We start from the raw sequence: 12,987 nt of genomic DNA on the forward strand, positions 1-12,987 counted from the left end.
ATACAGCCACATTCCCCACAAAACACACACACATATATGAAAAATGTTGAATAGGAAAAATAATTATTTGTGCAAAAAGCTGATCGCTAAGTTACACCCCATCAGATGACAGATGCGTCACAGCTTGCATCACGAGCCGTCACGAGAGAGCACCAGAATTCAAATAAACAAGATTCCACGTATCTTTGACTTTTTTTTAGTGGATGGTCTCATTCTGTTTGTGACACTGTATGCTACAAAACCATATTGCTTTTTACTACCAAGATGCAGTTTTTTGAGCGTACGTTATTCCATAACTGATACAAACAATAACTGTCCCCAAAGAAATGAGATGTGAACAAAGGAATTACCATCCATATTACAACGTTATTGTTTCGTTGGACTAAAATCCAGAAAAGTAATGGGTTGAAAGTCACATGTCTCATGAGTATATATTTCAAATTTTAAGAAGATACCATGAAATATGAGATTCCTGCAGCCATTTTTCTGAGACTATGTCTAGTCCCCCACCCCGTTTGAGGAAAAATAGCCACCAAATGTAACCCTTACAAATGTAAGGGTTCTACAAACTATTTTAGTCATTATACATACCACTGCATACTTTTTCAATTATAAAATAATAGACTGAATCTTAGACATTGTATAAGTGATTTATTTGAGCACTAGAAAAATACAATAAGAATAATTTGTAGTAATAATAAGAAAAAAAAAGAAGCTTTGTACGTCAAGTACATACTCTGATTTCCAGACATACAGCATTCACACTGATAGGTCATACAGTCAGTAATCACATGCTGATGGCCGGTCATACAGATGGTAATTATACAGATGGCCGGCCATATAGTCAATAGTCACACTCTTATGGCCGTTCATATAGACAGCATTCACACTGATAGCTGGTCATTCAGTCAGTAATCATACGCTGATGTGTGGTCATACAGATGGTAATCATACAGATACAGCCACATTCCCCACAAAACACACACACATATATGAAAAATGTTGAATAGGAAAAATAATTATTTGTGCAAAAAGCTGATCGCTAAGTTACACCCCATCAGATGACAGATGCGTCACAGCTTGCATCACGAGCCGTCACGAGAGAGCACCAGAATTCAAATAAACAAGATTCCACGTATCTTTGACTTTTTTTTAGTGGATGGTCTCATTCTGTTTGTGACACTGTATGCTACAAAACCATGTCGTTTTTTACTACCAAGATGCAGTTTTTTGAGCATAAGTTATTCCATAACGGATACAAACAATAACTCTCCCTGAAGAAATGAGATGTAAACAAAGGAATATCCATCCATATTACAACGTTATTGTTTCGTTGGACTAAAGGTGCTCTATGGGATGTTGTTCAGTGGACCCTTGCCTTTCTAACTAAACCGGGATTTACAGCAGTGGATGCGTTTATGACTCGTTATTATGATGAATCTGGTACGTACTGCGTTTTTATTATGCATGTTTTGATGTGTACTGCTTACACAAATTTAGCAAATACATTCCTTATAAGCTTTCCATTGAAAAACAACGATCTATCGTCGATGCTTAAGGCTTAGACCTTTAGAATGATATATAGTTTGTAAAGATTAATTATGTCCCTTTTCATTTTATCTATACGCAAACATTGACACGTGCAAAAAAAGAGCGTTCAGTGTGTCGGCGTCCAGGTGTGGGTTAACAGATTAAGTTGATGTTGTAAAACAACTAAACTAAAAATGAAAAAAAAAAAACTGAAATATCTCAAAATGTTGGTGAATTTCTGATGTATAAAACCATGTACAAACATGAAATACACATTTAGATAAACATAAATATAAATTTTCCTCTAAATTTGCTTTGACAATGAAGATTTACCTGCCATTAACTTAGACATACAAAACCTGAGATTTTTTTGTAATGTTACAATCACTTAATATTTTGAAAGACTGACCAAGTATATTTTGATAAACCATTTTTTTCTAGAGGACGAGCCTTCGGTCTGAGGTTGCTGTTTTGAAACGTTAAGTTTAAAAAGCTGCTCCTTGAGTCCTAAATGTAGAATCAGACCAATGTTTAAAAGTGGCAAAGCTTCTCTTCCTGAAGAATTGAGATGAGTTTAGCTTTCACAGCATCATCGTGTTTACGTATAATGTCACAGATCGTTCTCATTCCATCCTGACTGGTTAAACTCTGTCTGATTTCTGAATATTGTTCCTCATGAATTATTTCCTGCTGACGCAGTTTATCTGCAATAATCCTAAAATCTGTGACCTTCTGAATGAGATCTGGCCAGTGGTTGTCAAAATATCTTGCTTTACCTGCCTCACTATTCAGACGTGACTCCTCTCTCTGTGGACGTGACTCGTCTCTCTGTGGATGAATCTGATCAAGTTCCTCTTTCTCAAGTGTTGCAATCCAGACAATCTTCTTGTCCTCCTCTCTGATCAGACTCATATGAAGATCGTTCTCCAGACGTGTCTTGATCCTGATCTTGAAGAAGTTTGGGTAAGTTTCTCTTCTGAGTGTGATCCCTTCTTTGGGATGGACAGAGGCACCAGGAACATCAAGAATGTGTGGAGTTTTCATCCGAAACGGTCTGTCAGGTCTGGGATGCAAGATCAGATAACTTGATTTTTCAATCTTCTCAACTTTTTCTTTTGCACAATCATCAACTGGAAAAAAGTAGACATGTAGAATGAGAGGATCTTTAGAGCGCATGTAGAGAAGAAGATCGCAGTGTTCGTCCCATCCCATTATCCAACTTATAATTAATGTTTTAAGAGAGAAGGATGGTTTGACAATCTTAGCATGGAATCGTGTCAACTTCACTGGTTCTATGGTTATTCCCTCATCTTTTACACTGAGGACTTTCACAGCATCAAGACTGTGTGGAGTTTTCATCCGAAACGGTCTGTCAGGTCTGGGATGCAAGATCAGATAACTTGATTTTTCAATCTTCTCAACTTTTTCTTTTGCACAATCATCAACTGGAAAAAAGTAGACATGTAGAATGAGAGGATCTTTAGAGCGCATGTAGAGAAGAAGATCGCAGTGTTCGTCCCATCCCATTATCCAACTTATAATTAATGTTTTAAGAGAGAAGGATGGTTTGACAATCTTAGCATGGAATCGTGTCAACTTCACTGGTTCTATGGTTATTCCCTCATCTTTTACACTGAGGACTTTCACAGCATCTCTGAGGGAAGCTCCAGACTCTCCTAAACAGATGTAATGTGGCAGATGAACTTCCTCCAGTTTCCCTGAGATCACCGTCACGTCCATCACTGGAGCGATCCGGTTGCACTGCAGCCTCTCCAGCTCTTTGTTGAGGAAGTGTCCGTCTACCTTGTGATACTGAAGAGTGACGTCATAATCACTGACCCATCGCATCTTGGTCCTGACACACTCGTAACGGCCTGGTGGAGTACTGATCCTGAACTCTGACACTCCTTCATTTGTACAGGCCGACGGCTCAATCTGAACCCACTGATCTGGATCAGCTATATGGACGCAAGACTGACACTTCAGCAGCGGTTCAATATTGAGCACAGAAGATTTGAGGTTTGAGGAGCTGAAAACAGAATGAAAGAGTGAGATGTCTGTCTTACGCACAAACAGGGAATTAATTAATTAACTAATAAATCAAACTAGCCAGTTGGCATGTGACTTTATAAAGAAGAAACTGAAAGAATAAGAGTCTGAACATCAGTGATGAAAGGAAGTAAACATTTCAAACTCTACTTAAAACAACAGCAGCAACTACAGCTGAAAAGGAAAACTAAAACCTCACAATTCACACACCTAACAACTTCTGCCTTTGTGTAACATTCACTATCAGAAGATTCTGTAAAATAAACTCCATGCTTTGACATATATTCAGAAGATCTAAAATCACATTAAAAGCATATTAAAGTCTAATTTTTGTGACGGGGAGTTTAACAGAGAAAGGGAAGCTAGCTAGTATAAATTATTGCAAATGACACCTGTGACGTCCATCAATAACAAAACAGGCGAAAAGTTTCAAAAGTGTTTGTGGACTTTATTTACACACGTTTAGGTGATTTCATCACTGATAACAAACATAGTTATAAACAATCATGCATTTTAGTATTATAGTTTATATATTTCAAACTCTGCTTAAAACAACAGCAGCAACTACAGCTGAAAAAGAAAACTAAAACCTCACAATTCACACACCTAACAACTTCTGCCTTTGTGTAAAATTCACCAGCAGAAGATTCTGTAAAATAAACTCCATGCTTTGACATATATTCAGAAGATCTAAAATCACATTAAAAGCATATTAAAGTCTAATTTTTGTGACGGGGAGTTTAACAGAGAAAGGGAAGCTAGCTAGTATAAATTATTGCAAATGACACCTGTGACGTCCATCAATAACAAAACAGGCGAAAAGTTTCAAAAGTGTTTGTGGACTTTATTTACACACGTTTAGGTGATTTCATCACTGATAACAAACATAGTTATAAACAATCATGCATTTTAGTATTATAGTTTATATACATATGTAGTGTAAAGATGGGTAAGAAAAATGTGAGGCCAGTATCAATTGTAATAATTCATAATTATTAATTTTTCATAATTATATTGTTATACTGGTTACTAATGGTTACAGAGTCAAACTTGTAACCCAAAGGTCGTGGGTTTGAGTCTCGGTACCGGCAGGGATTGTACGTGGGAGGAGTGAATGAACAGCGCTCTCTCATTCACCCTCAATACCACGAGCAAGAATCAAACCCCAAACTGCTCCCCGAACGCCGCAGCAGAAGTGGCTGCCCACCAGATTATGTGAGCGGAGTAGAGTGGAGCGGTGTGATTTTTGACTGAGCGAGGAGTGGATTTTTTTGAAAGTAGGAGCGTCGTGGTTTTTCACTCGCTCTGAGCATGCTCCACTACCGCTCCATCACGAGCACATTTAATCCCAACAGCCCATAATATAACTGCATTTTATCAAGAAGTCACACATTAAACATCATTAGCTAGCTTGACAGATATGTGGATCACTCAAATCAGAAAGAATTGTGAAGGTTATAATGACGGCGATGGACAAGTGCGGAGGATGAGTATATCTCAAGCATGTTTGTTTGTAGCAGGTGGATACTCAATATTGATTGGGTGAATTCAGATTTTAAACAGTTTATTGTACAGGTAGTTAATCTCCGCTCGAAACTAATGTGCTGCTACATTGCTGCACACGGACAGAACACACAAGATCACACATAACGTACAGTCCGCCTGCATACATTCAGGAATTAAGAAAATTTGGTCAACGCTGTCCTGTGATTTATCAGCTTAAAAACTGAAAAGTTACAGCATATTGTGCACAACACTCACACATAACGTACAGATCGCGTGCACATATGTAGCCTGGCTAGGTTATTTCTAATCTCCTAAATGCATATTTCTGAATATGTAGATGCTTCTGAAATTCCTGAGTTAAGTTGTCATAAATGTTATGTAGTCATATCATTAGATTAGTCATTTCATTTGTATTAATGTTACAGTGATTACGGTAAATGTTTATGTGAAATGTACTTGCTCAAAATGTGCGTTTGACCAGCACGTATGTTCTTTTATTTGTGATTGGTCAGTATTTTACCTACTCCCACCCCTTTGCAGGTACTGAGAATTCTGATTGGAGAAGTTGGTGGAGAGTGAAGAGGGAGAGAAAGAGGAGGCAGATTGAAAGTGATGTTGCAGTTTTTTTCTTTCTCGTGTTTCGGAAAGTAATACGAAAATAGCCGCTATCTAAGTGTCTAGATCTTATATTTAATGAAAGTAGGAAGTGATAAAGAACCTTTCTTTCATTTGTGTAATTTGTTTACTCTGACTAAGAGTTTAAACAGACTTACATTTGTTACAGCTGCTGCTCGCGCTGTAATCTCCCTTTTCTCTGACGAAGTGTAAGAGACTTTGATGTGATGATGGACCAGAGTTTCTTAATCATTTCGAGGAATAAGTATACAGAATGGAGGAACCAGATAGCGTTCTAAATCCCCACGCGGTTTAGAATTCCTCTGGCACTGCGGGATTTCTCGTCATCCAGCGGACCGCGGGTGAAATATCAGACGAATACGGAGTTTCTAACAAGTTTGTTGGACAGCACGTGTGTTGACACAAGCGGACACAGGCACTCTTGTTTGTTTATTTAGCTCTTCGGAGCGAAGAGGCCATTTGTTGGGTTTAACGGCCACACCGTTCTCAAGCGACGATGCAGGCCTTCAACGTATAGGAATTATTGAAACTGAGAGTGTGTGTGGGCCCACATTACACCGTTGCTATTTAGCTTGTTTCATTTGATTTATATTGAGTATTTGCATTCTGACTGCTGTTTAGTGCCATATTTCACAAGGGAAGTGAATTACTGTTTCTTACTTATACAAATGTAGTATTAGCTATTAGTTGAGTACCTATTGTTATTTGAGCATCAGGTATTAAAATCACCTTTAGATCTTCTCAGATCCTAAATTTAATGTGAAAGAAAATAAACAACACACGTTGTTGTATTTAATTTAATCCATTTACTCTAGATTTATATTATTTTCTTTCTTTGATTTCATTTTTTTAATAAATTATTTGTGAATTGTTAAGAACTTGCCCTTAGTGATTTACATTACCAATTGTTCAGAAAGACCACCACTTAACATTTCATTTAAGTACAATGGTCAGTGGGAAAGGAAGTAAGTTAGTTATGTCGGGAGACATATCATTAGAAACTGGGTGCTCCGTCCATTAGTGGAAAGGGTAAGGGGGGGCTACACATTTATGGGGGCTCGTCCGGGATCACTTCCTTCTTGTGATCAGCTGACCCTAGACAACAAGAGTTTAAATAATTATTAAGATTATTCAAGTGAACTAACAATCACTTACCTGAACTACAAGCATGGCTTTTGGACAGGATCCAGTTCTGATTGCCGAATTGTCTAAATGCTGTAAAGAAGTGGACATTGAGGAGAATCATGGCATACTGTTAGTAGGAGTGCCAGCTAAGACTGATGTGGCATTTATAGAAGAGACAGCGCAGACTGTAAACGCGTTTGGTAGGGTTTGTGTGAGAGATTCAAGATTAGGACAAACTCCTGACACTAGCTTGGTCCTCTGTGAATGCAAAGAAGTCATTGACCCTACTCGTATTCCCCCAGAATTACTGCCAGCTCAAGGAGAGGAAACTTGGAAGGTAGTAGTGGCTTCAGCAGATGTGCCTGTTTCAGACTTTTCCCAGAAATTGTCCAAGTTCGTAAGTGAGGAGGGAAAGTCGATGTCTGACTTGCAAGCCCTATTCACTCAACCTAGCTCAAGTGCTGGCTCTCCTGAATCTATCATCTGTGCCGTGGCTGAACTACTAGAGAAAACTTCTAAACAATCTACTGATGCTAGTGCTTATTGCCGTTTACGTACCTTTTCGGGTACTGTCCCCACATCACCAGGAGAGGAAAGTTTGGAAAACTGGATGGAACAAGCCAGGTTGATGACTGCAGAGTGCAAATGTTCTGAAAAGGAAAAAAAAATAATAATAATGGAGTGTTTAAAAGGCCCAGCGTTGGACATTGTCAAGGCTGTCAGATTTTCAAGTCCTGCTGCTAGTGCTTCGCAATATCTGGATGCTTTGGAGAATATTTTTGGAACATATGAATCTGGAGAGGATCTCTACTTTGCTTTCCGTCTTCTTCGTCAGCCACCAGGAGAGTCTCTGTCTGATTTTCTGAGGCGAATAGAAAAACCCTTAACTAAAGTGGAGGATTGGCACCACAGTTAATGGACCGCGTGAGGATTGAACAACTGGTCAGAGGAGCTGTTGAAGCGGATCTTATGCTACTGCAGTTGAGACTAAGGGAAAGAAAACCCTCCAAATTTCTTAGCATTACTGAGAGAGATTAAGGAAGCAGAGGAAAATGAAGCTGCCCATCTTAAGATCAAAACCTCAGTAAAGCCCATAAATCTGAAACCTAATAACAAAATGAACTCTTCTGTGGTAAACAGCTACACAAGGAAATACAGGAGTTAAGATTCCGATTGGGAGAAGATTCTGGGAAAAACCCGGTTGCATCATTGAGAGTGGAGTCTAGAGACTAACAGGTTAAGAAAAGGGCTGAAACTCAGGAAGAGTCTGAGTTGCAACTGTTAAAAAAACAGGTTCAGAAGTTACAAGAGCAGCTGTCAGTGATAAAGCTGAGCTTTGTTAAGCAATCTCCACTGGATATTTAGAATCTGAAGCCAGTTCAATTTCAAAATTTGGCCAGGATACTGAGGTCACACCTCTACTCTTTTCGAAAGACATCCTGGGATTTTTAACGACCACAGAGAGTCAGGACCTCAGTTTAATGTCTCATCCGAAGGACGGTGCTTTTTGACAGTATATATGTCCCCATCGCTATACTAGGGCATTAGGACCCACACAGTCCACAGGGTGAGCACCCCCTGCTGGCCTCACTAACACCTCTTCCAGCAGCAACCTAGTTTTCCCAGGAGGTCTCCCATCCAGGTACTGACCAGGCTAAGCCCTGCTTAGCTTCAGTGGGCAACCAGTCATAGGCTGCAGGGTGATATGGCTGCCAGCAATGGATGCCCTTTTACAGCCCTTCTTGATAGTGGATCTCAGGTCACTATTGTCTTTGAAGAATGGTATTCCAAATTATTGTCCCAAGTTCCTATTCACCCGATTGCTGGAGTGTCCATTTGGGGACTGAGTGAATCAAGTTATCCATATAAGGGCCATATAGTGGTAGACGTCTCATTTCCTGCCCCACTCACGTGTGAAGCAGAGCATCTCTATCCTGACATTGGTTTGCCCAGAACCACAGGGTACTCAACAAGTTCCGGTTATTATTGGAACTAATGCAAACTTCTTCCAGCGATTGACTGTGCTCAGCCCAGGCTCTTGTGGCTCAAATCAAGCCTACTCATTGTGAATTTAATCCGAAGTGCTTAAACTACATGCACCACAGGTTAAAGGGAAAGTGGAGGGCTCTGAATCAGATGAGGGTCAAATACTGTGGACTGGACCAGGAGGGTTAACCATACCATTGAGAGGTGAGAGGTATGCAGTATGAAATTAAGAAACAACTGGGGAAGGACATTTTTCTTCTTGAAGCCTCAGAGGACAATCAACTTCCAACTGGAATTCTGGAGACATCACCATACCCGCATGGACTGTGATTGCTAAAGTATCCCCCACTGACATGGTCACAGTAGTGCAGGGAGTTCAGACTGCTTCTAAAAAGTTAGATCCAAAACTCTTTAAGTTTGGTGATTCACTTATTCCAACCAGTTGGAAAGCCAGGCTGAGACAAAAGCTGACTGAGCGAGGAAGTGTTTTCTGTGACAGAATGGGATGTGGGGAAAGGTAAAGATGTGAAACTTAGCATAAGATTAAATGATCACCGACCCTTTCGGGAGCGGTCGAGAAGAATTGCACCTGCAGACATCGATGATGTCAGGCAGCATTTGAAAGATCTGCTGTCAGCAGGTGTCATAACTGAATCTAGGAATCCGTACGCTTCACCAATAGTCATTGCTAGGAAAAAGAATGGAGCCATTCGAATGTGTATTGACTATCGGACTCTGAATACCAGAACCACCCCAGACCAATATACCACACCTAGGATAGAGGACGCTTTAGACTGTTTGTCAGAGAGTAAGTGGTTTTCTATCTTAGTGTTAAGCAGTGGATATTACCAGATTGAAATGGCTGAATAGGAAAAAGAAAATACAGCCTTCATCTGTCCTCTAGGCTTCTACCAATTTGAACGTATGCCACAGGGTGTGACTGGGGCTCCAGCCACCTTCCAACGATTAATGGAAAAGGCTGTTGGAGACATGCATCTCCTCCAAGTTATTGTGTACTTGGATGACATTATTGTCTTTAGACAGACTTTAGAAGAACAAGAGAAGAGGCTGTTGAAAGTGCTTGACAGACTACAAGAGTATGGTCTAAAGGTGCCCATTGACAAATGTCAATTCTGTCAGGCGAAAGTAAAGTATGTGGGTCACATTATATCTGCCACAGGAGTTTTTCCAGATCCTAAAAATGTAAAGGCTGTCGTTAACTGGAAGATGCCCACTGATTTAAAGTCTTTGAGATCTTTTCTTGGATTTTGCAGGTTCTACCGTAGATTTATAAAGAACTACTCAGTGATTGTAAGACCGCTGACTGAGTTAACTAAAGAGTATCCACCTGTGAAGAGGCAATGCAAAACTGTAACAAAGGGGAAATACTATCAGGAATCTGAGCTGTTTGGTGAAAGATGGGATCAGGCATGCACAGATGCATTACAGCACATCATTCATTGCCTTACCCATGCTCCAGTGCTTGCATATGCAGATCCAGCTAAGCCATACATCTTACATGTGGATGCAAGCTTGTGTGAACTGGGTGCTGTGCTTAACCAGGAATACCCAGAGGGGTTAAGGCCAGTCACATATGCAAGCAGGAAATTAAGTGCAGCTGAACAGCGATACCCAATACATCAATTGGAATTTCTAGCATTAAAATGGGTAATAATTGACAAATTTCATGACTACTTGTATGGTGAAAAATTCACAGTCAAAACTGGTAACAACCCCTTGACTTACAGGTTAACAAGAGCAAAACTGAACGCCACAGGTCATAGATGGTTGGCTGCCCTAGCCACTTACGATTTTGATCTTCAGTACAAACCTGGTCATCACAATGTTGATGCTGACATGCTGTCAAGGTATCCTTTGTCCACTGACATGACAGCTGAATGGATTGACATTCTTAGGTCAGGTGTGAGAGCTATCTGTAAACTTGCAGATACCAATTCTTCTGAAGAATCTAGTGGTGGGCTAGTGAATCAGTTAGGGATTCATTCGGAAAGTATCCCCTCTGCATATGTTTGCCCCATACATTTGGAACTAGAACATAAGGCGCAGTTGTCCAACTTAGACTTGAGACTGGCTCAGGAGCAGGACTCCATTATTGGACCTGTGAGACAAGAAGTCAAAAAAGGGAAAGTCCTTGCAGCTACTAAGAACTCAACTCCTTCTGAAACTTTGTTGGGACAACAGGGAAACAAATTAGTCATTCGTTATAATCTCTTAGTACAGAGTTACTAAGAGCCCCTGTGGAAAAGAAATTCAACAGTTAGTCCTCCCCGAAAAATACAAATCTCAAGTATTGCATTCTCTTCATGATGAGTCTGGTCATCTTAGAATTGAGAAAACCACAGAACTATGTAGAAACCATTTCTACTGGCCACAAATGAGCACAAACGTGGAACAGTACATCAAAAATTGCAGACAATGTATTGCAAGGAAAACATTACCTCAAAGATCTGCTTACCTGAGTCATATCACAAGTAGTGGGCCGATGGACAGTTTGCATTGACTTCCTTTCCATTGAGCCTGACTCTAAGGGGATTTGTAATGTTCTGGTTACTACAGATAATTTCACTCGCTATGCCCAAGCGTATCCAGCAAAAGACCAGAAAGCATTGACCGTAGCCAAAATCTTAGTGGAGACATTTTTCGTGCATTATGGTCTGCCTGCCTGGATCAATTCCGACCAAGGGCGTGATTTTGGAAGCAAGCTCATCAGAGTTGCTGGGAATATTAGGGATTTGTAAGTTCAGAACATCGCCTTACCATCCCTAGGGAGACCCACAACCTGAGCAGTTTAACCGCACTCTTCTTGCCATGCTGGGAACACTACATTCGGGTCAAGAAGAACAAATGGAGTCAGAGAATCAGTCAATTAGTACACGTGTATAACTGTACTAAGAACGAAACAACTGGGTACTCACCCTATTACCTGTTATTTGGAAGAGAGGCTCTTCTTCCTGTAGATGTACAGTTTAGAACTTCATCAGAAGGTGAAAGTGGTCTGAAACATCACCTGTATGTTGAGGGTGTGAAGAAAGACTTACAACATGCCTACCATGCCTAAAAAAATCTTTGAAAACACAGCAAATAAATAAAAGGCTTTACGACCAAAGAGTAAAACATCAGATTCTAGAAAAGGGAGATAGAGTACTTATCAAGAATCTTGCCTTAACTGGAAAGCACAAGTTACAAGATAGCTGGAATCGCTGGACAAGATCTTTGTCCAGGAGAGACTGCCAAACTTGCCGGTCTACAGACTAAAACCAGAAACTGGTACTGGAGGAGTAAGAACGTTACACAGGGATCATTTACAGCCCATAGGAGAAAATGTGAGAATAAATTTACCTGATCCGAGAAATGAGATGGGTGACAAGGTCAAAAACTTTAAAGCGAACACAGAAACATATGGAAGACAAAGACAGAGGAGAAGATGGTCGTGAGTCTGTAGCACTGGTGTCTGACAGTGAGGACAATAGCATGGATGAATATTATCCAGCTCAGCCAAGAACATCCTTTGAGAAACTGCTCATTTATATATTTCAATCTGAGAGAACGAAATACCTTACAGAACTACTCAAAGTACTACTCAGGAAGATGTGATAGAGGATCTAACAGTGCATGAAGTGAAGAGTATTGCTTCATCAATTATTGATGTGGTTGAAGGCCTAGTATCAGAAGGGGGAGACAATCAATCATTAAGCACACCAAGAGTAGAGGAAGGAGAGAGATGGGAACTTCGTCCTAGGAGAGAAATGAAACCTGTAAAGAAATTAAGCTATGATGAACTGGGAAAGCCCACAGACAGACCCTTAACAGTAGTTTATAGGGGTATGGTAGTAAATGTTCAGAATTCTACCAGGAAAAAACGATCATGCACCACGTTATGGTGCCATCCTTTAGCCAAATATGATGCATGTGCTAGTTGGAGTACTGATCACAAACCGCAACCCATAATACTAATGTTGAAAGAAAAGCTCATGGGGACATGCAAATATCAGAAGGGGGAGAGTGTAGCCTGGCTTGGTTATTTATCATATCCTAAATGCATATTTCTGAATATGTAGATGCTTCTGACATTCCTGAGTTAAGTTGTCATAAATGTTATTGTGACGAGTGGGGGCGGGGGCGGGGGCGCGGGGG

At 40.2% G+C, this 12,987-nt stretch overlaps 1 protein-coding gene across 3 annotated transcripts in view; it reads right to left on the reverse strand.

Annotated features, from left to right (window-relative positions):
• Window positions 1-1,597: 1,597 nt before the first annotated feature.
• The window catches only part of LOC107662709 (NACHT, LRR and PYD domains-containing protein 1-like), a 45,338-nt gene continuing 33,948 nt past the window's right edge, over window positions 1,598-12,987 (reverse strand). For all 3 annotated transcript variants that reach the window (XM_016452780.1, XM_016452781.1, XM_016452782.1), the window contains 2 exons: window positions 3,156-3,559; window positions 1,598-2,840 (listed from right to left, as the gene is read on the reverse strand). In XM_016452780.1, the coding sequence (XP_016308266.1) occupies window positions 2,062-2,840; window positions 3,156-3,559 (1,183 nt within the window). In that variant the 3' untranslated portion in view covers window positions 1,598-2,061. The remainder of the gene's footprint in view (window positions 2,841-3,155; window positions 3,560-12,987) is intronic.

The sequence above is a fragment of the Sinocyclocheilus anshuiensis genome, unplaced genomic scaffold, assembly GCF_001515605.1.
Source record: "Sinocyclocheilus anshuiensis isolate Anshui unplaced genomic scaffold, SAMN03320099.WGS_v1.1 scaffold687, whole genome shotgun sequence".
NCBI lineage: Eukaryota > Metazoa > Chordata > Actinopteri > Cypriniformes > Cyprinidae > Sinocyclocheilus > Sinocyclocheilus anshuiensis.